The sequence below is a fragment of the Oncorhynchus clarkii genome, chromosome 7 (assembly GCF_045791955.1).
Source record: "Oncorhynchus clarkii lewisi isolate Uvic-CL-2024 chromosome 7, UVic_Ocla_1.0, whole genome shotgun sequence".
NCBI classification, from domain to species: domain Eukaryota; kingdom Metazoa; phylum Chordata; class Actinopteri; order Salmoniformes; family Salmonidae; genus Oncorhynchus; species Oncorhynchus clarkii.
Window position 1 is genome coordinate 48354108 of NC_092153.1, and position 26004 is coordinate 48380111.

The window sequence follows — 26004 nt, forward strand, 5'->3', positions numbered from 1 at the left end:
TTGCCTCAGAATGTGTGTGTATATTTTGTTTGCACACATGTATTTGTCCTGTGCAAATGACTAGGCTTCCCTTTCCTCCTGTCCTCACCACCCCCCACAGGAGACTCAAGTGAACCCGACGAGCACCCCTCCGTGCGCCCCTACGCCCTACGTGAGAAAGCTCCGTCCTACGGTGTGATCAACGCGTCGTCATCCACCACGGACGGCTCTCAGCAGACACACACACACCTCAGCCGTCCTCCCACAGAGGAGGACCCCCTGGGACCTCTAGCTGATAACTGGGAGATGGCCTACACCGAGAACGGAGAGGTCTACTTTATAGAGTACGTACCCTACCGGATGTACACCCTACACCCTGTCCTATGTACCCTCTGTACCCTTACCATACACCGAGAACGGAGAGGTCTACTTTATAGAGTACGTACCCTATAACATACCCTACACCCTGTCCTATGTACCCTCTGTACCCTTACCATACACCGAGAACGGAGAGGTCTACTTTATAGAGTACGTACCCTACCAGATGTACACCCTACACCCTGTCCTATGTACCCTCTGTACCCTTACCATACACCGAGAACGGAGAGGTCTACTTTATAGAGTACATACCCTATAACATACCCTACACCCTGTCCTATGTACCCTCTGTACCCTTACCATACACCGAGAACGGAGAGGTCTACTTTATAGAGTACGTACCCTACCGGATGTACACCCTACACCCTGTCCTATGTACCCTCTGTACCCTTACCATACACCGAGAACGGAGAGGTCTACTTTATAGAGTACGTACCCTATAACATACCCTACACCCTGTCCTATGTACCCTCTGTACCCTTACCATACACCGAGAACGGAGAGGTCTACTTTATAGAGTACGTACCCTATAACATACCCTACACCCCGTAACACACCATGTAACATATCCTACACCCCGTAACACACCATGTAACATACCCTACACCCCGTAACACACCATGTAACATACCCTACACCCCGTAAAACACCATGTAACATACCCTACACCCTGTAACACACCATGTAACATACCCTACACCCCGTAACACACCATGTAACATACCCTACACCCCGTAACACACCATGTAACATACCCTACACCCCGTAAAACACCATGTAACATACCCTACACCCCGTAACACACCATGTAACATACCCTACACCCCGTAACACACCATGTAACATACCCTACACCCCGTAACACACCATGTAACATACCCTACACCCCGTAACACACCATGGAACATATCCTACACCCAGTAACACACCATGGAACATATCCTACACCCCGTAACACACCATGGAACATATCCTACACCCCGTAACACACCATGGAACATATCCTACACCCAGTAACACACCATGGAACATATCCTACACCCCGTAACACACCATGGAACATATCCTACACCCAGTAACACACCATGGAACATATCCTACACCCCGTAACACACCATGGAACATATCCTACACCCAGTAACACACCATGTAACATATCCTACACCCAGTAACACACCATGGAACATATCCTACACCCAGTAACACACCATGGAACATATCCTACACCCAGTAACACACCATGGAACATATCCTACACCCCGTAACACACCATGTAACATATCCTACACCCAGTAACACTCTATGGAACGTATCCTAAATGGCTCTATACCAGCATCCATTATAGTATTTCAGGTAGTATCTTCTCAAGAAAAGATTGTACTTCCACTTTCCATCTTTTTTTCAAAAAGACTTCCTTTTTATCCTTCTCATTGTTTCATGTTATGTGTATATTGGTTTTATGGTTGTTACTGTTTTTAATGTTGTTTTTTAATGTAGAGCCCTGACTTGAACCTTTAATACATTGGAAGTTGTGATACTTGCCTTGAGTCTGATTTACTTCACAGTGTGTATCATATTAAGCCGTCGAAGTGAGGATGTTTTTCAGACAGTGAGTCTTTGATGACTTTCCAGTCAGAACAATGTGTCTGTCTGGCTGTCTTACTCTGTCTTGTGTGTCTATCTATAGCCACAACACAAAGACCACATCCTGGATTGACCCCCGGTGCCTCAACAAACCCCCTAAACCCCTGGAAGAATGTGAAGACGACGGTACGTCCGCCACAGACTGTGTGTGTGTGTGTTTGTGAATGCATGTGTGTGTGTTTGTGAATGCATGTGTGTGTGTGTTTGTGAATGCATGTGTGTGTGTCGGGGAAATTGTGTATTCACTGTCTTGTTTGTTTGTCTGTTGTTGACTCGTTTGTGTGGAGAGGGAACCGTGCAGAATCAGATGCATGTCTGTCAGATCAGATCATTGTTCAATGAGTGGCCTGCAGATGGCACACTTGAGCCACCTGTGTGAGATGAGACGAGACACGTTAATATTCTGATCTCGTGTGCTGCCTGCCTGCCTGCCTGCCTGCGCTCACGTCTGAGCAAGACGCCCCCCGGCAGCCTGAAGGACTGACTGGATCATTCGCATCATCTATCATAAATAAATAATGTACCTTGTCCTACAGAGGAGTGTCCGCCCACCCACACAAAACACTAGCGTTTCAACTGCCTCTCCCCTCCCCTCCCCCTGCCATGTGTCCTCTCAATGTGTTCTGTGGTCCTTGTATTGAGATATCTCTATAGGTTCAATCCTCTCAAGCTGCTGCTAGAGGACACATAGGATAGAGATATGATTCATATTGCCAAGCATATGGTGCATGAACTACAATTCCTATTTAGTGGCAGCTATTTTCACCCACCCCAATCTCAGATGGTCCGTATTAAAGTGTACAGGTAACTGCCAAAATACAGGAAACACCAACATAAAGTGTCTTAATAGGGCGATGGGCCAGCACGAGCCAGAACATCTTCAATGCTCCTTGGCATAGATTCTACAAGTGTCTGGAACTCTATTGGAGGGATGAGACACCATTCTTTCACGAGAAATTCCATCATTTGGTGTTTTGTTGATGTTGGTGGAAAACACTGTCTCAGGCGCCGCTCCAGAATCTCCCGGAAGTGTTCAATTAGGTTGATATTGGTGACTGAGACACACATACACACACACACACACACACACACACACACACACACAACCTGTAAACCCCCTATGTCCCTTTGAGACCCCTCTTTCAAAGTCATTAAGATCTCTTCTAGCCATGGGAGCCAAAATAATGGGAAACTGGGTATTTTTATACATGACCCAAAGCATGATGGGATGCTTACTTAACTCAGGAACCACACCTGTGTGGAAGCAGCCGTTTTCAATATACTTTGTATCCTTGATTTACTCAAGTGTTTATTTCTCTTTGGCAGTTTCCTGTATGTCTGTCTGTGTGGTATGACTCATTTATTTAACATAAATGCACCTACAGTACAGTATGCACCTGGTATGAAACAGTGCCACCCAATGGGGAAGTAGAAAGCTCTTCAGAGATATGTTCTTTGTGCTTAACAGACTGTGGCTAATATAGAGCGATGAGCTATTGTCATGGTGCATGTAGGGATTTAGTATAGATTTACACCTTACAAACCATTTGAGCTAATTAGTCACGGTTAGCAGTCATGATTCCGGACACATTATGGTTTTTACAGTGTATGGAGCCAAGTGTTGCTGCTCTCTCGGCTTGCTTGAGGCTTAAATTCAAAATCAATCACTAACCCTCTGCTCTCACTATCTTTCTCTCCCCCCTCTCACTCTCCTCTCCTCCCCCGGTTCCTCCACCCATGGTCTGCTGGTGTTCTCCTGGAGAAGAAGGGGTACACACAGAAGAGATGGACAGTGAGCTAGGTAGGGCTGTCTCCCCTCTCCCGTGCTGTGTATTATGGGAAAACTGTCTTATTACAGCGCATAACACCTCTCCCTTTCGGCCTAGAGGGTGTAAACATGTAATCAAACGCTTTATAACACCTGGGCTGTGAAAGACTGAAAGACGTGTGTGCGTTCATCTACGTTCCTGTGTGTCTGCTGAGCAGGCAGTTGTTACTGTACTCGCCCGGCAAGCCAGCATGCAGTAACACAGAGAGAACCATTCACGAGGGGCACATTGGCGTGATGATCATTTCCTAATGGGCCTCTCATTCAAATGGGCCTCTCACTCTCAAGCCCCATCATTCCATCCACTGTTGCTCATATTATAACAGAGAGCACTTTACCCACCACTGTCTGCCGGTCCATCAGTCTCTGGAGCCAGAGGGAGGCTAACAGCCATGGCTCTGAGATGGGCTCTGATAACTGCTGCCTACTATTTTATTTCAATGGTGCATCGGTGAATAGTCAAAGTTCTCGAGAGTCATCCCTGTCTGAAGATTTTTGTTCTAGGCTGTTAATCAGATGGCTCTTTTTTAACAAATCTAACGAAATGGTAAGTCTTAGGACTGATGCTAGTGCTATAGATTGGTGGGGGTGTCAGAAATATTTTTGCTATTTTCACAACCAGAGTTCGAGCCGCAGGAGCTGGTGGTGGCTTGAAAGGGCTGAGTTCTGATGAATAAACAAGATGGTGTGTCGAGGCTTGACCCCCTCACTGGCTGTTCAGAACGTGCTCTGTGGTAAATATGTGGTTGCTTCAAGTTGTGAATGTACAGTCTTTTATGTATTATGTTGTCATCAAACGCCAATTCCAATGTTAGTCCGTTCTAGCCTAGTTTGTTAAATAGCCGAGAGAAACTAAATAAAGTAATATCAGCCTGTCCCATATTTGCTCAATATTTTGAACATGTTTGCAGTCCACATTGTTCTAAGGGATTGTATGTTTTCAATGTGGAAATATATTGTTAGCATAGCATTCACACTGATAGAGGACTACTGTAAAATGCATCATCTGAGCCATGGACATGCCAAACGTCGTCAATAACCAACATTACATTTCCTATTGATAAGACCTAAAAAGGCTGTCGAAATACAGTTACAGGCACCATAATTGCTCCCCGTGCTCATATAATATTATGCCTAAGACCGCGTAGACTATGGAGGGTTTTACGCGCATCCAAACTTTTCTCAAAAGCTGGAAAAAGATCCAAAATAAAGAAAAGGCTGGAACTCACCATTATACTGCTCCAAAATATAGATAGACAGACAGATAGATGGATTGATAGATCCTACCATCACTGTTGATATGGCCAGTAGTGACTTTGCCACGTGAAAGGTGAACAAACAGGCAAATATATCCTACTAGCAGATTCAGTGCCACAGACAATGATCAGAATTCACGCGATTTGACTGAACGAAAGTAGGAGATGCGTTTTTTGACAAAATGATCAACTAAAAACAATAAGAACAATAATTTTTAAATAACTTGATATTCCTAAAAAGGCTCAGTCCAAACTTTTCACTGAAGCTGAACAAAAATAATGTTTAAAGGCCCAATGCAGCTGTTTTCATATCAATATTAAATCCTTTCTGGGTAACAAGTACACTACTGTAACAGGTTTCCACTAAAATGGGAAAAGGTAGCTTTTTAGTAAACTATTTCTCAAGCAACAATTTTGCTAGGATTTCCTGGGAGTGGTCTAGCTGTTGTTGGCAGGGAGGTTTGGAACTCTCTTTGTTATTGGTCTATTAACCAATCAACTTACCGCATGGTGATGTCGCCCATGCAAACCTACTGATTAGAAGATCTTGTGTAGATGGTATTCTCACCCAGCAACTATCAGGAAATAACACTGATCATATTTTTTTCACACATTTGCAGTGTTAGTTCCATCAGCTGTTGTACAATATGAAATATAAAACCATTTGAACTGCAATGGGCCTTTAATAAAACATTGGTGACGTACATAAGGCTAGTGTGTGTGCGCCTCCGCTGGAAAAATCTATTCCACAACCAATTGCTTTACGTTAAGACTATCTTTTGGTCGGTCTTATGTATCCCTAGTTGCGATGACTGAAATTGGCATACTGGCGCACTTTTTTAGTACACACCTAGAATATTTCCACACCTCAGCGCCAGCAAGCTGATGTTAGACAGGTAAATTGCCGAACCTGGTGCAAAGTGTGGACAATGCCAGTGCACCAGTTTTTACATGACGAAATTGCAAACTAAGGTGCGTTTGACAATTGCGCCTCAGCAGCCAGCCGAAAATAGAGCCCAGAGATTGATTTAGACTGGGGAACCAGGTGTGTGCAATACCAGGTCAATCAGTGACATCAGTTGATCAATTAATTGCCAAGGAGTCGTGCACCCCTGGGTTAAGGTTAGGTCTGAGGTAAGTGAGGGTAAGCTGATCCTAGACCAGTGTTTTGCCTCTGAGATATTCTCCTCCATGTTGTGAACAGCAGCATCCCTTCTTCATACCACTGCTCAGATTGGATGAACACAGTCAATATGTATCGATTGTGAAATCCGATACATGGAGAAAAAGGCAATTACTCCAGTTGTGTATAGGACAGCAGATGTATGGCCCCGGTTGTGTATAGGACAGCAGATGTATGGCCCCGGTTGTGTATAGGACAGCAGATGTATGGCCCCGGTTGTGTATAGGACAGCAGATGTATGGCCCCGGTTGTGTATAGGACAGCAGATGTATGGCCCCGGTTGTGTATAGGACAGCAGATGTATGGCCCCGGTTGTGTATAGGACAGCAGATGTATGGCCCCGGTTGTGTATAGGACAGCAGATGTATGGCCCCGGTTGTGTATAGGACAGCAGATGTATGGCCCCGGTTGTGTATAGGACAGCAGATGTATGGCCCCGGTTGTGTATAGGACAGCAGATGTATGGCCCCGGTTGTGTATAGGACAGCAGATGTATGGCCCCGGTTGTGTATAGGACAGCAGATGTATGGCCCCGGTTGTGTATAGGACAGCAGATGTATGGCCCCGGTTGTGTATAGGACAGCAGACGTATGGCCCCGGTTGTGTATAGGACAGCAGACGTATGGCCCCGGTTGTGTATAGGACAGCAGACGTATGGCCCCGGTTGTGTATAGGACAGCAGACGTATGGCCCCGGTTGTGTATAGGACAGCAGACGTATGGCCCCGGTTGTGTATAGGACAGCAGACGTATGGCCCCGGTTGTGTATAGGACAGCAGACGTATGGCCCCGGTTGTGTATAGGACAGCAGACGTATGGCCCCGGTTGTGTATAGGACAGCAGACGTATGGCCCCGGTTGTGTATAGGACAGCAGACGTATGGCCCCGGTTGTGTATAGGACAGCAGACGTATGGCCCCGGTTGTGTATAGGACAGCAGATGTATGGCCCCGGTTGTGTATAGGACAGCAGATGTATGGCCCCGGTTGTGTATAGGACAGCAGATGTATGGCCCCGGTTGTGTATAGGACAGCAGATGTATGGCCCCGGTTGTGTATAGGACAGCAGATGTATGGCCCCGGTTGTGCAACCCCTCGCTCAGGAGAAATCAAATAGTCAGGAAGACCGAATGAGATGCAAACAGTTTAATAGGCAATTTGTCACCCGAGTCCCCCTTGAGCTGGAGTGTGCATGGGCGTTGACCGGGGAACGTGGAGCGGGGGAGCTCTTTTGGATATGTGTCAGATTCGTCCCACTGCAGCCACTCCGTATCAGCAAGGCCAGTCGTGACATGAGGGCTCTGGCGTCTAGCGATAATATCACACAGACAGATCTCTTTCAGGAATACAGCCACTCTGGTGTGAAATAAGGTGAATGATTAGACTTTACAGTCAGGTGCTACTGGCTCAAGGTTGACTGTTTCCCTGCAGAACATCTGAGAAAAAGAAACCCTAGTCTGTGTATTGTGAACGATCCGAACACAACACCCCCTTAATTCCTTGCCTCCACATCCACTAAAGCTGTTTGAGGGGTAGTGAGTGTACACCACTCGTCAGAATACAGACTGAGGTAACTGGGGATAATGACATGCAGCGCTGATAATGCCAGCAGAGTCAATCAGTCACAGACATCTGTTTGTAACCAATTATAGCCCTCTGACATGTCTATACATTTAGCATTTTAGTCAATTAGCAGACACGGGACTTACATGAGCAATTAGGGTTAAGTGCCTTGCTCAAGGGAACATCAACAGAATTTTCACTTAGTTGTCCCGGGGATTCAAACCAGCGACCTTTAGGTTACTGGCCCAATGCTCTAACCGTTAGGCTACCTGCTGCCTTCATAGCCATTAGTACAGTAGCTAGTAGCTAGCTAGCTCTGTCTCCAATGTTTTAATCACACTGTATACTGAGACATAATGAGACTGTATCAATGTAGCAGCCTTTACAGCTGAGTAGTCCATGTCTAGATCCAGTCTGTCCTGATTTTTGGCTGTGTTGTCAGGCCACACTCAGCATTGATGTCAGGGCAGATAAACGCGTGTGTGTGTGTGTCTGAAAGAAAGGCTTCTTGGGGAGAATGCATCCTTAATGAATTTGACCACAGTGAGTAATACAGGATCAAGGACATCCAGTTGGTGACGGTCTCCAATGCCATGTGACATAGACAGTGGTAAACCAATCAAGGACAACACTGAATACCATTCTATACACATCTACATTAAGGATGTCAGTCGCGTTATACGTCAGATTCCCTTACTGCCATGAACAATAAGAAAACAACATTTCTTCACCGTGACATTTTTAAACTGCAAACCACAATTGAAACCCTGTCCACATTTAGACCGCCACCCCCTTACCACCAGCTCCTCTTCTCCATCTGTGCGCGGGGTTGATCGTGATTGGTCAAAGCCCCCCTGTAGTTCTTTATCTGATGTGTTAAATGTCAGCCGTGTCCTGCCAGGAGCCAGGTCCAGACAGCCTCTCTAGTGTTGTTCACTCCCAGGTGACTGACAGGCCGTGTGTGGAAGGAAAAGGTCTTTACGACACCATCTCTAACATCCTGCCTTTTCCACCTCTCTCTATGTCGCATCCAGAGCTGCCAACAGGCTGGGAGAAAATAGAGGACCCAGTCTACGGGCTTTACTATGTGGAGTAAGTAGTGACACACACCTCCGGATGTATCTGTTGCATGTCTCACTACCTCACTGTACTGTACATTCAGAAGCATTTCACACTGGGCAGTGGTCCAGACTATGCAGAACAACATCAAATGCAGTACACCAGACGGCTGTTATTTTGGTCTAGTCTGTTATGGTAAAAATAGGCCATTTGTTGCTGTCATGATCATTTAGAAACATGTAATTTCTCATCTAGTGGGAGACCCTTGGGCCTGTGCATTAATATGAATGCATTCATATGTTTTGATGTTGTTCAAAGCAATACCTTAGAGGCAGGGGCACAGTTTTTTTTGTTTTGTCTTAGATTTTTCAATATATATTATTCCTATTCTTTTCCTGTTTACTGCATCATTTCCCAGCATGTTTCTGTACTGTTTGAAGTGTAATTTCCTTACGGTGCGGTGTACTGCTCTCCTAATTCCCTGCTGGGTTTGTGGAATGACGTGTTTTGGTGGTGTTGTTAACCTCCTGAAGCAGTGTTCTTTTGTGATTGTGTGATGCGGTTGATATTCAGGCCTCATCGTCTCTGTCTCGTCGGCTCCAACAGAGCACTGTGTGTACCAGACTTGACTTCCCTGACTTAAGCCCTGGCTCCTGGAGCATTGGCCACCAGATACTTTTTTTTCTAATTGTGTGTTGTGTTAACTCCCTCACTACTGTCTCTCTGTATCTCTTTCTCCCTCTCCATCCCTCACTACTGCCTCTCTCTTTCTCCCTCTCCATCCCTCACTACTGCCTCTCTCTTTCTCCCTCTCCATCCCTCACTACTGCCTCTCTCTTTCTCCCTCTCCATCCCTCACTACTGCCTCTCTCTTTCTCCCTCTCCATCCCTCACTACTGCCTCTCTCTTTCTCCCTCTCCATCCCTCACTACTGTCTCTCTCTTTCTCCCTCTCCATCCCTCACTACTGCCTCTCTGTATCTCCCTCTCCATCCCTCACTACTGCCTCTCTGTATCTCCCTCTCCATCCCTCACTACTGCCTCTCTGTATCTCCCTCTCCATCCCTCACTACTGCCTCTCTGTATCTCCCTCTCCATCCCTCACTACTGCCTCTCTGTATCTCCCTCTCCATCCCTCACTACTGCCTCTCTCTTTCTCCCTCTCCATCCCTCACTACTGCCTCTCTCTTTCTCCCTCTCCATCCCTCACTACTGCCTCTCTGTATCTCCCTCTCCATCCCTCACTACTGCCTCTCTCTTTCTCCCTCTCCATCCCTCACTACTGCCTCTCTGTATCTCCCTCTCCATCCCTCACTACTGCCTCTCTCTTTCTCCCTCTCCATCCCTCACTACTGCCTCTCTGTATCTCCCTCTCCATCCCTCACTACTGCCTCTCTCTTTCTCCCTCTCCATCCCTTGCCTCACCTTTTTTGACTCACTTCTAGTCTTCTTTCTCTCATACACATGTATTTCCTGTCATCATCCCCCTTGTTCTTTTATTTTATTTTGCTGACTCCAATTAATTATCTTTCTACGTTCCTGTGTCTTTGTCCTCCATCTCTCCCTCTCTTCCTCCCTTTCTCAGTCACATCAACAGGAAGACCCAGTATGAGAACCCTATACAGGAAGCTAAGCGGCGGAAGCAGCTCGAGCAACAGCAGCCACCAGAAGGTGAGCGCTACATCCGAGGTTCGTTTCCAGCCCCGCCGGGCGTCATTCCTTTCTTTCTCCATGTCTGTGATTGTGTCTGTCTGTCTTTCTGCCCTGCTCTCTTCTCTTTCTGCCCTGCTCTCTTCTCTTTCTGCCCTGCTCTCTTCTCTTTCTGCCCTGCACTCTTCTATTTCTGTCCTGCTCTCTTCTCTTCTCTTCTCTTCTCTTCTCTTTCTGCCCTGCTCTCTTCTCTTTCTGCCCTGCACTCTTCTATTTCTGTCCTGCTCTCTTCTCTTCTCTTCTCTTCTCTTTCTGCCCTGCTCTCTTCTCTTTCTGCCCTGCACTCTTCTATTTCTGTCCTGCTCTCTTCTCTTCTCTTCTCTTTCTGCCCTGCTCTTTCTGCCCTGCTCTCTTCTCTTCTCTTTCTGCCCTGCTCTCTTCTCTTCACTTTCTGCCCTGCTCTCTTCTCTTCTCTTTCTGCCCTGATCTCTTCTCTTCTCTTTCTGCCCTGCTCTCTTCTCTTTCTGCCCTGCTCTCTTCTCTTCTCTTTCTGCCCTGCTCTCTTCTCTTCTCTTTCTGCCCTGCTCTCTTCTCTTCTCTTTCTGCCCTGCTCTCTTCTCTTTCTGCCCTGATCTCTTCTCTTTCTTCCCTGCTCTCTTCTCTTTCTGCCCTGCTCTCTTCTCTTTCTGCCCTGCTCTCTTCTCTTCTCTTCTCTTTCTGCCCTGCTCTTTCTGCCCTGCTCTCTTCTCTTCTCTTTCTGCCCTGCTCTCTTCTCTTCTCTTTCTGCCCTGCTCTCTTCTCCTCACTTTCTGCCCTGCTCTCTTCTCTTCTCTTTCTGCCCTGCTCTCTTCTCTTCTCTTTCTGCCCTGCTCTCTTCTCTTCTCTTCTCTTCTCTTCTCTTTCTGCCCTGCTCTCTTCTCTTCTCTTTCTGCCCTGCTCTCTTCTCTTCTCTTTCTGCCCTGCTCTCTTCTCTTCTCTTTCTGCACTGCACTGCTCTCTTCTCTTCTCTTTCTGCCCTGCTCTCTTCTCTTTATGATTTGCTATCGAGAAACCATAAAGGCATACCTATGATTTATTTTAATGGCCTTGAAAATAGGTCTTTTTTTATTAATTTGGCAATGTTTTAAGTGTCACTGATACTCTCTCCAAAGTATTTGTGCTAATATGAATGATTTTGTAAGTCTACAGGTCTTGGTAAGTTTTTTTTGGTTTGACAATAATACATTAAAAGTCTGTTACAGCAATGAAAATGTATCACCATACGATAGTTATAATATTTCTGGGTCTTGTTCTCCTAGTGAAAAGCATTTCAGGACATATGCTTTAGGTCTCTTTAGTCTACACAGTACGCTATGTATGTCTTTGAACAGTGATGCAAACAGTTTACATTTGGCTCTGTCCGCCCAGCATTTTGCTGAAATAGAGAGACAAATGAATAAGTTCAGCATCACTGTCCAGACACTTCCCTACGTCCAGTATGTATATGTAGAATGTCCTCCACGTTTCCTCTCTTCATGCAGGTCACATCACTAGGAACCTGCCTATTGGTCCCCGCTCTGCACACTCAGCTAAATGTGCTTCTGACTTGATTACCTACCTGCTGACTTTTTCTCCTTTAAGCTTAATATCTCTTTACGCTCGAAATCTATGACTTTTACTCTTTCATTGATTGAATCTTGATGCTGAGAATATTAATGAAGACCTAAGCCTACAAAGTGAGGCTGCCATTTTGATCGATCAGAGATTGTATTACTTTAATCGGCAGCCATTGTGGCTCAATGCAGTACAGTAGTTTTCAAGCCACCCATTGTGGTGAACCATAAGGATCACCGTAACTGTACAGACAGCAGAGACAGGAAGTGTGCCCTTTGCTGTTCCAGAATGGATAGAGGATGCTACCATGGCTGGTGCCCCCCTGGCCAGCTATACCGCCAACCACCAGGAGACCTACAGGGACACCCAAGCCAGACCCCCACTGCCGCCCCTCATCGGGCCAAAACGTGAGTCCTGGTCTGGTCAATATCCTAGTTTTGTGAGGTTATTGGTCCATTTCTGTTTGCGACATTGTGGATGTGTTCCCTCATCACGTGCCTCACTGTATCTCGCTCTCCTCTCTCACTCCTCTCGCTCTCGTTCGCCTCTCTCACTCACACTCTCTGTCTTTCTCCATCTCTGTAAGCTCAGGCCCCTTACCAGCGCTGCCCAAAGCAACTCAAGGCCTTGAGATTCCACCACACAAATCTCTCTTTTTATCCAGCTCTTTTAAGTCACTCTGCTTTCAAATTCCTACACCCACTTCTCTTTTGTAAAAATAAATAAATAAATAAATAAAAACTCCTCAATATTACTGCATTGGTCTGCCTCTTCTGTCTTGAATTATTTCAAGGCAAACACAAGGACACTGGCTAACTCCAAGGGTAATACATCTTTCATTGTATGCATAAGCTGTACTCCTCCGCCATGTAAGTGTAGCATCTGCAGTTTGTTAGTCACTCTCCAATCCCTCGCGGCCATCTTCCCTGCTTTAATGTCTCCCTTTTCATTCCACCCGCTTCCTTCCACAGTCAATATATCACTTCAATAAACTCTGAATATCCCACTCCATCTCTCATATAAACTCTGTGAACATTTGTCCAACTGACAGCATGACTGGAACCAGTCATAGTAGAAGAGGCCGAGGGCTTGGATCTAGATTACAGACGCCAGACTCTAGCAGTTCTTATTTCATAAGACCGACTCGGGTGTCCATTTGCCTAAGCTATATGAGTCTGCCAACTCCATGTCTAGACTCCAGAGTGTACCAGAGTAGAGAGAGTTCAGTGCTGCCTTGGTCTCTATACACTGTCTTGGTCTCTATACACTGTCTTGGTCTCTATACACTGTCTTGGTCTCTACACTGGCAGTCTTGGTGGCACGCCAGGCTATTACGCATAAGCTTAGAAACATCTGTTTCTAAATCACTGGGAATTAGTCTGACAATAACCCCGCACACACACGCACAAACACACACTTCCTTCCCATCCTAGTGTCAAGCCTTGAAAAGCTATTTTAAACTGATGGCTGCCGTGTATATAGAACTGTACCACAGTGTAATCATACACTTTTAGAATTGACTGTGAATATTATTTTACTACTCATCTAACCATGCTGCCAGACCCAGATAAAACCCTGGGTTTTACCCAATAGTGTAGCATTCTATAGGGGATAGCAGCCCCCACAGACTGGGACTGGGGCTGGGTCTGGGGGATTTACCCATCGGATTACCCCTATTCTCAGGCACAACCAGGCTGCTGCCCCCTAGCTCTTGGAATCCCTCTTAGCCTAATTAATCTATCGATCTTAATCAGTCCCTTTATGATTAATTGAGCTCATCAAACCAACACATCTCTTCTAGAGCACTCACTGATCCAGAGCCAAGACTGTTTAGGGTAACCCCTCCTCCTTTGGCTAGCAGAGCACATGAGATCAACAGGTTCTTATGAAAGGTGTGTGTGTTCCCCAGGAGGGAAGCCCTTCTTCACGCGGAACCCGGCGGAGCTGAAGGGAACCTTTATCAACACCAAACTAAGGAAGAGCCACCGAGGGTTCGGCTTCACCGTCGTCGGGGGCGACGAGCCTGATGAGTTCCTACAGATCAAGAGTCTGGTTCTGGACGGGCCTGCTGCCATCGACGGCAAGATGGAGACAGGTGGGCCTCCGCTCTGTTGTTCCATGTCATTATGAAGAGGTGGTCACCAACTCTTTGAGAGCTACAGAGGCTTCTGTTCCAACCCTGCACTAAAACAGTTGACTTATCAAGGTTGGTTGATGAACTGAAGCTGGTGCTCTCCTGGTGGGTGACCACTGAATGTGTAGGTGTAATAGTGTAGTGTAGGTGTTCTAATTGAGCAATATACAGTTCCAGTGTTACTTCCATGATTTCAGTTTGTGACATGGAGCTAATTATCCAACATTAGTTTCACCTTCTCTTCCCCTAGGTGACGTGATCGTGAGTGTCAATGACACGTGCGTGCTGGGCTACACCCATGCTCAGGTGGTGAAGGTCTTCCAGTCCATCCAGATCGGCTCCATCGTCAACCTGGAGCTGTGCCGCGGCTACCCCCTGCCCTTTGACCCAGACGACCCCAACACTAGCCTGGTGACCTCCGTGGCCATTGTGGACAAGGAGCCTATCATCATCAACGGCCAGGAGAGCTACGACTCTCCGTCCAGCCACGGCAGCCAGACCGGAGGCCCCGTTAATGGGATGAGAGAGTCAAGACCCCACAGCCCCTCCTCTGCCGAGGTGGCGTCCAACGGCTCGCACAGTTACCCCAGCGACTCTGTGACGCTGGCGTCGTCCATAGCGACGCAGCCGGAGCTGATCACAGTGCACATGGAGAAGGGAGACAAAGGCTTTGGGTTCACCATCGCAGACAGCCCTGCAGGGGGAGGACAGAGGGTCAAACAGATCGTAGACTACCCCCGCTGCAGGGGCCTGAAGGAGGGGGACATTATTGTGGAGGTGAACAAGAGGAACGTCCAGAGCATGAGCCACAACCAGGTGGTGGACCTGCTCAGCAAGTGCCCCAAAGGAAGTGAGGTCACCATGCTGGTGCAGAGAGGTGGAGGTAAGACACAATAAACCGGCCAAAACATGCAAAGTTTTGAGTTCTGGTTGGCAAGCTTTCTCCTGCCTCTTCTCTCCGTCTCCATTTTCAGGAATCTGGAGAAAACATATTTTGGTTGGATAAGGGTTAATGACACGCTCCAGAACTTTGGGTTGAATGGGTCAATGTGTAGTTCATACATGCATAATCTATGAGAAGAATTACTGTCTTACCTCAATTAGCCACGACAAATAAGGTTATGAAGTCTAGGAGATCAGGAAATATGTTTGTTTTTTTACACATATTTAACCCCTTATTTTTGTTGGCACGAAACTACCTCCATACTTCCATTCGTTTGTATGGGTTACCTTCAGTCTCACACACACACACATTTTGGCCATAGAGCAAACTGTCTCGTAGCCGGTTTACACCCGATACCGTTGGAGCTCAAACGCTTGGGACGCTACAGGCAGAAGGTGGCACATCAGCATTACCAACTTATTTCAGATGAGTCCCTTGACACATGGTAGAGCAAAACGGAAAACACCATCGTGAGAGTCTCTCCTTTCCATAGAGTAGTTTATAGGCCAAACCGTTCGGACGCTATGAACGTTTTTTGAGCAGACAGATTTTTGGGATGTCTCCATGGTCTGATAAACACCGCTGTAGCTCGGCCACCTCCCACCACAGATGTGGAAGGGCGACATAGCTTATACTGACAGATTTTAATGGGGATTTTTTTATTATGTCACTTAGATTGATGCACCGGTGCGTCAATCGACTCTTAAGGATAGGTTATCCCTAAAACAACACAAAAGAGAAAGTTACATTATTGAGATACAATTGTGGTGTCTCATTTTTTTTCCATCCTAGCTTTGTGTGTGTGTGTCCATGAGCATTTGTGTTTGTGCAAGCGAGCGTGCAGATTCGACTGTCTGTGTCGAGTGAGAACTCGGGACAGGATTTTGACTAGGTGTGTGATTGGAGAAACGGTCTCATAAAAGAGCTGAAGAGAAGACTCTGTGTATGAGGGGGATGATTGAATTTTGGTCTCACTCCAATCCCCAGACAGACAGTACCCACTACCCAGAACACACCTCCACAAAGAGCCCTGACTCACACTGAGAGAGACATGTAATTGGAAAGTTTTCACTGAGACAGAGCGGTCTGAACTGGCGTTGGAAGTTCTCTGGGAATGATTCATTTGTGGAATTGAAGGACCTGAACATCTGTCCTGTAATGCTGAGTGTTGAGGAACGGGACAGGACATTGACTGGGTGCTCTGCTATCACAAATGGCTCCGTTCCTCTCCCTGTCTTGCTTTATTAATGGCCACCATTAGTCTGAGGGGGTTGTGTACAAGCCCGTAAAACGCTACAGCCATAATGGTCCGCTTTTTATGGATTGTCAATAAAACAAAATGTTTGTGCGTTTAACAGAGACTCCCTGGACCAGAGAGTGGAGAGAAGGGTGGGCGGGACAGTTAGAGAGGATCATTCCTCAATGTGTCATGGGTGGAAGACGGAGCTGATATGAAACCACTTTTTACTGCTGCTGTCTATGTCTTTAGTGCAAAACAGAGACATACTGTGGCTCTGTATAGAGTGTGCCACTACTCTCAGGAAAGCAGAGGACTACTCATTAGAGGATTGCTTCTGCAAGTTACCTTGAAAACATGTGGTGAAACTATTGACTCATGAGTGTCATGTATGTAGTACAAATATTAACAATTCTCTTTCTCTATGGTTCACATACTTCATTCGTCTCATATTGAGCTCTGTTCTCTCAGTGGGTGCTACATGTCATATAGCTCTGTTCTCTCAGTGATCATTGCTCAGTCTGAGCTCTGCTCTGGGGTTGTGTGTGTGTGGATCAGACAGCTAAGATTTTGCCTGCCCCACGCAGACAGCAGGATTAATTACTCTCTGCTCTGCGCTCCTCAGGCCTGGCTGCTAATTGGGGGGTCTGATATCAGCACCTCTCTTGCCTTCTCGCTTGCTCTATTTCCCTCTCTCTCTCTCTGGGCATGAGTGTCACCAGTCAGTCCACACAGCCAATTACAAGCCTTTGACAGGGAGCCAGAGGAGAACTCTAATTGGCAGAGATCTGCCCCCTCACTATCCGCCTCCTCCTCCTCCTTTCCCATCCTCCCTTTCAGTGTGTACAGATTCCCATCCGAGCGTCTGGTGCAATCCCGCGGGTTCTTAGTGCGTACAGTGTACTGAGCTCATTAAGGCCTGTGTATGCAACAGTGCTCCTCTCCCCTCTCTTGGAGTAAGCTGACTGGCTCCCCAGCACAACACTAGATTCTCACTGGATTCTTCTCATCCTCCTCTTTCTCACTGGTGATGGTGGACACTGCATAAGTCTCCATACTGAACCATATGTATATGACACAGCAAAGGTCCTGTGTGGGTGTGTCTCCCGTCTTTTGCTGTTCTGCATCCTGTTGTCTTCTCGAGCCAGGAGGTGTGATTAATAGCTTCCATCGAGGAATCCATTATGATGCCCATCCCTCCATTTGTCTAATTATGCTGCCTAATGTGCTCCTTTTCTCTCCGCCTTCCTGCTGAAACGTTCTGATTATGACACTGACATAATTCATTCTAGCCCCTAAAGACACGCACTTCCTGTGAATTTGCTTGAAGTGCGCCTATGAATGGGTGTAAGTGTCCGTGGTCTACGGGGATGGGAGAGGTGGTGCAGCCAGCATCGGTTGTGTTCCATGCATAGCCATTGTGTGGAGAACACCTGAGCGCGAGGCTAGCTCTCTGTAGCGCACAGCCTCCCTCATTCTCCACCCAGATAACTCCAAGTCAGTCCCATTCCTGTGCTTTAAAGGTATCCATTCACTGGTTTGTTAGGCTGGGTGGGCATGGTGGACAATACAGTAGATGCATACAACACAGGCTCAGCCTCTCAACCACCTCCGAGGAGGGGAGGAAGGAGAGAGGATGTCAGAGGCGGGAGGATGATGAAAGAGTGGCACAGCGACACCCCTGTCGATCTGTTCATCTTCTGAGACATCCATCAGAGGTGACAGGGTTGTTCCCGGCGGGGCTGGGCCCTTGCACTCCTCATTCCCCCGGAGCGGAGTGAGGGATGGAGGGAGGATGAACCGGGTTAGAGACTGACATGGCGAGTGAGGATGTGTGCCAGTCTGATGATAACCTATCCATCCACTACACTGTTGCTTTCTGCCAGTGGGCTGAAGCGAAATGACCAATCTACACCTGCAGTGGGTTCGAAGGTCTCTAAGCCAATGTCCAACAAGTGTAATATTCTAGCTAATATTTCTCTTTCCTCTGTGTCTTCACGGGGAGCTTTAAGTGCTGTGGAGCGTGATAGACTGTCCCTCTCAGACAGAGCACAGTGTAATATGGTTGTTTCTGCTGTGTTGGGTTGTTGTAGAAGTGAAGCCAGAGTGCTGCTAGGAAGGAGACGTCGCTTATCTCCACCCTGCTCTAGATGTTCTGCTGCTAACAGAGACACGAACACACCCACCCAGAGACAAAATGAATTGATTTAATGTAGATAGATACATTACATGACCAGAAGTATGTGGACACCTGCTTGTCGAACGTCTCATTCCAAAATCATTGGCAGTAATATGGAGTTGGTCCCCCCTTTGCTGCTACAACAGCATTCACTCTTCTGGGAAGGCTTTCCACTAGATGTTGGAATATTTCTTTGCGGACTTATTGAGAATTATTGAGGTCGGGCACTGATGTTGAGTGGTCAGCATTCCTATTCATCCCAAAGATGGGGTTTGATGGGGTTGAGGTCAGGGTTTGTGCAGGCCAGTCAAGTTCTTCCACACCGATCTCGACAAACCATTTCTTGATGGACTTCGCTTTGTGCACGGGGGCATTGTCATGCTGAAACAGGAAAGGGCCTTCGCCAAGCTTTTGCCACAACGTTGGAAGCACAGAATCATCTAGAATGTCAATGTATGATATAGCATTAAGATTTCCCTTCACTGGACCTAGCCCAACCCATGAAAAACAGCCCCAGACCATTATTCTTCCTCCACCAAACTTTACAGTTGGCACTATGCATTCGTTCTCCTGGCATCCGCCAAACCCAGATTCGCCTGTTGGACTGCCAGATGGTGAAACGTGATTCGGAGCACGTTTCCACTGCTCCAGAGTCCAATGGCGGCCAGCTTTACACCACTCCAACTGAAGTTTGGCATTGCACATGGTGATCTTAGGCTTGTGTGCGGCTGCACGGCCATGTAAACCAATTTCATGAAGCTCCCGACAAACAGTTATTGTGTTGATGTTGCTTCCAGAAGCAGTTTGGAACTCAATAGTGAGTGTTGTAACCGAGGAAGGATGATTTGTACGTGCTTCAGCACTCGCCGGTCCCATTCTGTGAGGTTGAGTGGCCTACCACTTTGTGGCTAAGCCGTTGTTGCTCCTAGACGTTTCCACTTCACAATAACAGCACTTACAGTTGACCGGGGCAGCTCTAGCAGGGCAGACAAACTGACTTTTTGGAAAGGTCCTATGACGGTGCCACGTTGAAAGTGTCTGAGCTCTTCAGTAAGGCCATTCTACTGCCGATGTTTGTCTATGGAGATTGCATGGCTGTCTGCTCAATTTTATACACCTGTCATTAACGGGTGTGGCTGAAATAGCCAAATCAATTCATTTGAAGGGGTGTCCACATACATTTTTATATACTGCATAGTGTAGCTTTATTTGACCATTTTAAAACGCAATACAACCACACGTGGATAATGCATATAAAATCATAGAGGATAACACGAATTTCCATTGTGGTCCTGTTAAATAAATGGTTTTCAAAATGTATGAACATAAAATAGTAGGCCTAGCCTACTGGACTTGTGTAGGTTACACACGTAACACATAACAAAACAAAGGACAGGATGAAATTGTTATGGACATTGAGCAGGACTCCCTCATTAGATCAGCCATTTCAGACTGTTAAACTGTGTTGGATGATGGTTTGATGATGGTGATGCCGAACATCTACAAAGATCTTAGGCTGCCTTACGGCGGCGCCATGTAAGGGCTGAAAGCATGCGTTGCACAACATGTTGCTGACTTCACGTTCAACGCTGATAACGAATGGCATTGCAGAGAAATTGTACAGTGATCCAATGATCGAGGAATAGAGTGCCAGCAGTTTGGCCTCCAGATTCTGTCCCTGCACTTTTGGGCGACGGGCTTTGTTTGTGTATGAGCCAGAGTCACTGGCGTAACAAGGACAAGGTGAGTCCACCTCCCCTCCTACCTCCTCCCCCTTCTCTTCACACCTCCATGCCTGGGGAGGGGGGGGTCATACATCTCAGCCATCTCGGCCTTCCTTTGTTTCCATGACAATACTCTGCAGCACTCTGCAGTGGGGCTTTCCTCTATCAAATCAAATTGTATTGTTCACATACACATATTTAGCAGATGTTATTGTGGGTGTAGCGAAATGCTTGTGTTCCTAGCTCCAACAGTGCAGTAGTATCTAACAATTCACAACAATACACACATCTAAAAGTAAAAGATCGATCAATGTCGGCGTGGCATTGACTAAAATACAGTAGAATAGAATAAAGTATATACATCTGAGATTAGTGTGAGGGAGTGGGTCACCCCTCAGCCTGTTCTCTCTGCCCAGAGAGACGGGACAGACAAAAGGAACTGCTCCCAATTGTCATTTCTGCTCAGCATCGTAATCCACTGCATAAGCCTCTCATAGACAAAACATGCATCGCTCCAGGCCTGGATGCTTTTCTCTTCACTGCGGGTGTATGATTCAAAGGTGAGGTTGCAACACCTTTTCCTGGTCACCTTTTCCATGTCACAGGACTGGGGTGCACATATGTCACTTTCAATCCCATCTTCTATACATTCGCTACTCCGGGTAAATAAACATCTGCATTGGTCGTCTCAGTCACATCCGTGACAGCCTATTTGTACATTGATGACATGTGGCTCAGTCTGTACTGTGAAATAGCCTGGACCGGCCTGCCGAGGCAACCGTTGCCAAGAGACCATCTGTCAGTCCCCTGTGCGCCTGTTGCTGTTGCCGTTGTGACAGATGGGCTGGGCTGTCGGAAGCCATCCATCTGAGGCCAGATGGAGGAGGGGGGGGGGGGGGCGAGACGTGGGCCCAGTGTACCCCCTCCCGCCCCGCTGGACATCATAATCGCCTCAGTAATAGCCTCCGTTTAGCAGCCGCTGTGGCCAGCGCCCTCTCAGACTGACCTGCGGCCTCTCTCTGTGGACCGAGCAACCTAGTGACCACTACAGCCTACGTGAGTGGCAGAGGATTTCAACTCAAGTGGCATGATGGCATCACCAAAAATGGCAAATGAATAAATCCCATATTGCGGTAGTGTATAAATAGAAGGTATGCTGTTTTCAGATGAAAACAACCATTGCTGATCAGTCACCTAAATCCATGTGGCAGATATGTTCAGTAGTGTGTTTTGAGTTTAAAAAGAAGGCTGGCTCAAGCCTGTGTTTTCTCTCTCCTGCGCAGTCCATCAGTGTGAGAACCAGCCATGCTAGTCCCCCTGTGTGTAATTAAAAGATGGAGGGTGGATGATGCTGTAAGCTGCATCGATAAGAACACCGGTGGATCCAGGGCTCTGCACATGCCCAGCAGCACCACCCTACCCCTGAAACAGAGTGAGAAGTGAAGTAGCTACTAGCTAGCACGTTTAGGACACCCCTAACCTGTCTCTGGCACTGTCACTTTGTCTGAATCCTGGGAGGGGCAGATGCCTCTACATTTGATAATGATTCTAAAGGTCTGTTAAAACTCAGTGCTGCTCTCTGAGGAACTGCACAGTTCCCCTTCTCCCAATCCTCTGGTGTTTTTAGAGAGCTGTGTGGTACCATAAATGGTAGTGTGACTCGTTTGAGGAGAAGAGCGAGGAGGGCTGTGGAGGGAAGGTTAGTACAGGAGAGGAGTGAAGAGAAGGGGCTGAGAGAGGATGAGAAGGAAAGTTTGGGGAGGTGATGAGAGCTTAGCGTGGGTACAGTGGGGGAAGGTTGAGGGAAGGTGAGATGGAGAGGCTTGCTCTGCTGCAGAGTATATGAGGGTTTAATGGCCACCCAGAGTAGCCAGTGTGGAGTCGTGCAACATACTGCAGAGGCAGATTAGACACGTAGTAAACAAGATAGTCAAGAAGAGACTGACACAAACACACAGAGGCTGGGCTGGTCAAATGGTGTTCAGGGTGAGTGGAGTAGGGCGTGGCTGTGGTATGCCGAGAGAATAACAATTGCTGAAAGAAGAGGAGAGCGCTATAGTGGAGGGGAACAGGTAGGGGAGAAGAGGAGAGCGCTATAGTGGAGGGGAACAGGTAGGGGAGAAGAGGAGAGCGCTATAGTGGAAGGGAACAGGTAGGGGCAAAGAGGAGAGCGCTATAGTGGAAGTGAACAGGTAGGGGAGAAGAGGAGAGCGCTATAGTGGAAGGGAGCAGGTAGGGGAGAAGAGGAGAGCGCTATAGTGGAAGGGAGCAGGTAGGGGAGAAGAGGAGAGCGCTATAGTGGAAGGGAGCAGGTAGGGGAGAAGAGGAGAGCGCTATAGTGGAGGGGAACAGGTCGGGGAGAAGAGGAGAGCGCTATAGTGGAAGGGAGCAGGTAGGGGAGAAGAGGAGAGCGCTATAGTGGAAGGGAGCAGGTAGGGGAGAAGAGGAGAGCGCTATAGTGGAAGGGAGCAGGTAGGGGAGAAGAGAGAGGGATTAGGGGAGTGAAGAGATTTGTTGAGATGAGCAGTGACGGAGAGGGGAACATTCTCTAAGGTAGCTGGACTGTGGACCACATTACAGTGGCCGTTGAATACAGATGTTGAGGGGATAAGAGCCATAAAGAACTGCCTAAGCCAGCTCAATCCCCCAGATCTCCCTAAAGGATTTACACACAAACTGGCCCTGTTTTGTCAGGATCAGAGATAGACACTTCACCCCATCCAATCCTGTCTGCATGTACAAATGCTCTTACACACTGAATACAATACATGTATGTTTTACTCGTTCTCTTCTTTATGCTGCTGAATACCATTATACACACGCGCACACAGATCTAGGCTATGTTTTCATTTTAGTCTCCTATTACTCTCTGTTTGTGTTCATGTTGGAGGCTCTAATGATATTCCTGCCAGTGTGGGACTCTATTAATGTATGAACATATTATTTATGCTAATGCAGGCCCTGCCTGTCAGAGCCTGCCTCCGATTGATGAGAGCGGGATGGAAAGAGCGGAGTGAGCGCGTGCGCATGTCTGTGTGCACGTATGTTTACTAGCGTGTGGGTGGAGGGGAGGGATGGTGAGGGGGAAAAGCGAGATGGAGAGATGAGGGGGAGGGTGAAAAAGAGGAGAGGGAGAAAAAAGCAAGCGCTAGAGCTCGAGACGGGAGAAGAGCGGTGTGACTGCCTCTAGATGCTGGAGCCTTCCACAGCCGAGCGGCGTGCTGAACGGACGCAGAAAGATGGTCTCAGTAAGAGGGGAACTGACGGTTGCCTACCATTTAATGTTCAGTATCTTGGAGTCCTTCTCCATGGGAACGATAGCAGAGTTAGCTCAGAGCTGCCCCTCTCTCGCTCTTTCTACCCCTCTGTCTGTCTCTCTCTCACACACACATATACACACACACACACTCTTTCTTTCTCTCTGGCAGTGGGTTAGGCAGGGTCTAGCGAGCGGAGCGCTTGGTTAGCCCTCGGGGTTGGCCCCTCTTCTGCTGCAGCAGTCAGCCGCCGTGCTAATGCAGATAGATCGCGCTGCCCCCTTTAACGCGGTGTGCGGGAGGGTGGATGCGAGGGAACGAGCCAGAGAAAGAGAGGGAGAAGATAACTCAAGCAGAGACAAGCAGGCTAGCGCTGCTCCACCTCTGGAGTCCCTGTTTGGAGTCCCTGTTTGGAGTCCCCCGTCTGCTCCACGCTGGGGTTTTGTTCTTCGTCTTTTACCTGTGGGGAAGGTGAAATATTATTGTGTGTCGTTAACACGTTTTTTTCTTTCTCTTTCTTTCTTTTTTTCTCTCCGTCGTGATCTGGATATTGCTTCCCAGGGGTGGCTCCTGCAAAGAAGAGCCCAAAGCTGGTGAGTGCCAAAAATATCTATACCTCCCCCATCCACATCTCCCTTCCATTCTCCTCCATCCATCCCTCTCTCCACTCTCCTGTGTGGAGTGCTAATGTTGGTTGGTGTGTAGAGCATCCCAGAGCAGCGAGGGGTTTTCTCTATCAGGACTACCGCTGTGTTTTGGTCCTGATGAGAGCTTTAAAGACGTGTGTGCTGGGTCGGAATAATGTTGTGTTGGGTGAAACTGTTTTTTGCTGGAGGATAATGCTGCACTGGTTGATTATGTTGACCCATTGGTAGGCAGAGCAGGCCTGCTCATGGATATTTGTTTCATTCTTTATGCTATGTTCTCCTGGCTTAATGAATTCTAGGTAAATAGATGAGTAAATTAGGCCAGCCTTGGAAAAAGCATTCCAAGCTTATGGTCCAAGTGTAGGGTTGATTTCTGAGAGTGGTCCAGCTCTTCTTAGCTTCTATTTCTGGCCCCAATGTAGAGAGTATGGAGAAGTCATGTGATTGCTAGAGACTGGACCACTGTCAGTCTGTGTTACCCTCTCCCTGTAGCCGATCTCTTGGGGGAGATGCTGCCTGTGTGCTCTCTCTGTGTTGTATGTGGGAAGAATGGGTGGTGGATTTGTGCTTCTGTGTTTTCCCCTCCTAGATGTATTCTCCCTTCCGGGTCGTTCCACCTCAAAAAGCACAAGAAAAGGATTTCGACACCCACCAGCTCAGATTGTTCTCAAATCTCTTCTGTAGTTACTAACAGATGCTATTAGCATTACGGAATTATTTTTGCTGAAATATAATTACATCTCTGAGAAATTAGGTTAATTGATTGCACTCAAATTGGCAATTTTAATTTATAGGATTAAATTAAAATTCAATAAATATCTTACCCAACATCTTATGTTGACCAAACTTCATCCTACCAATGTGAAAGACATGATTTTTTTTAAAAATCAAAAGCCACCTACAGACCCCCCCATGCCAATCCCGCCCCGACAACCAGAATACAGTATCAGTTCTCAATGTTTGGATTATTGCTTCTTCATGCTATGTAACGTATTCCGTGTGAATCTGGTTATGGGTTTTTTGCCCTGTACAGAAAAATGTGTAATTGAAGTCGCTTGCATTGTTTACCATAAAGTAGCATGTTTTGACCACTAGATGCCCCCGTTCCTACTTTACCGCCTCACTATTTTCTCAGTTTTCCTTTGGTAACTTGGGTAGAAAACCTATAGATTTGGCTCATGATGAAAATACATTGTGTGGTCACCTTCACAATTTAAATCCTCCATTAAAGCAATTCAGTCTGCGTAAGAACAAATTCAGTTTGTTTTTACGCTTAATCTGTGTCCAAGAAACAACCCCTTTGTGTATCGTTACAACATTTCAGTCACGAGCCCATTTCTGCATCAATGTTTTGGGCTTGTAGGAAAAGTCTTCATATACGAATTGGACCATATGGTTAGCCCTCTGAGAGCTGCCACTTATTGGACTGTTCAAGGAGAGTTGGGTTGGGTTGCATAGGGTTGCTAAGAGAAGGACAAACTGAATTGGCTTTTTATTGACTTTTATTTTGAAAGGGAAGTCATATTGAGACTAAAGACTCTTTTACAAATGAGCCCTGTACAATTTAAAACAAGTGCATCAATAAGCAAGCACAGACATGGAGGACTGGCTTGCATTTTCTACCCAAAGTTGCACAGGAAATTACCTATTTCGTAAACATTTAAGAGCCCAGCAAAATGGATAAAAGAATGTTGCGATATAGCAAGAACAGTGGCATCTAGTGGTCAAATATGTTACTTCCACACTTCTTTATG

General features: G+C 47.0%; 1 protein-coding gene across 17 annotated transcripts in view; it reads left to right on the top strand.

The window, feature by feature from the left end:
- Positions 1-26004, top strand: part of LOC139413408 (membrane associated guanylate kinase, WW and PDZ domain containing 1b) — a 203514-nt gene that overhangs the window by 156840 nt on the left and 20670 nt on the right. For 12 of the 17 annotated variants that reach the window (XM_071160754.1, XM_071160755.1, XM_071160746.1 and 9 more), the window contains 9 exons: positions 101-323; positions 2045-2127; positions 3767-3802; positions 8863-8920; positions 10472-10575; positions 12417-12536; positions 14039-14224; positions 14514-15146; positions 24165-24196. In XM_071160754.1, coding sequence (XP_071016855.1) covers positions 101-323; positions 2045-2127; positions 3767-3802; positions 8863-8920; positions 10472-10575; positions 12417-12536; positions 14039-14224; positions 14514-15146; positions 24165-24196 — 1475 coding nt within the window. The remainder of the gene's footprint in view (positions 1-100; positions 324-2044; positions 2128-3766; positions 3803-8862; positions 8921-10471; positions 10576-12416; positions 12537-14038; positions 14225-14513; positions 15147-24164; positions 24197-26004) is intronic. The other 5 variants (XM_071160756.1, XM_071160748.1, XM_071160762.1 and 2 more) reach the window with 1 other exon arrangement.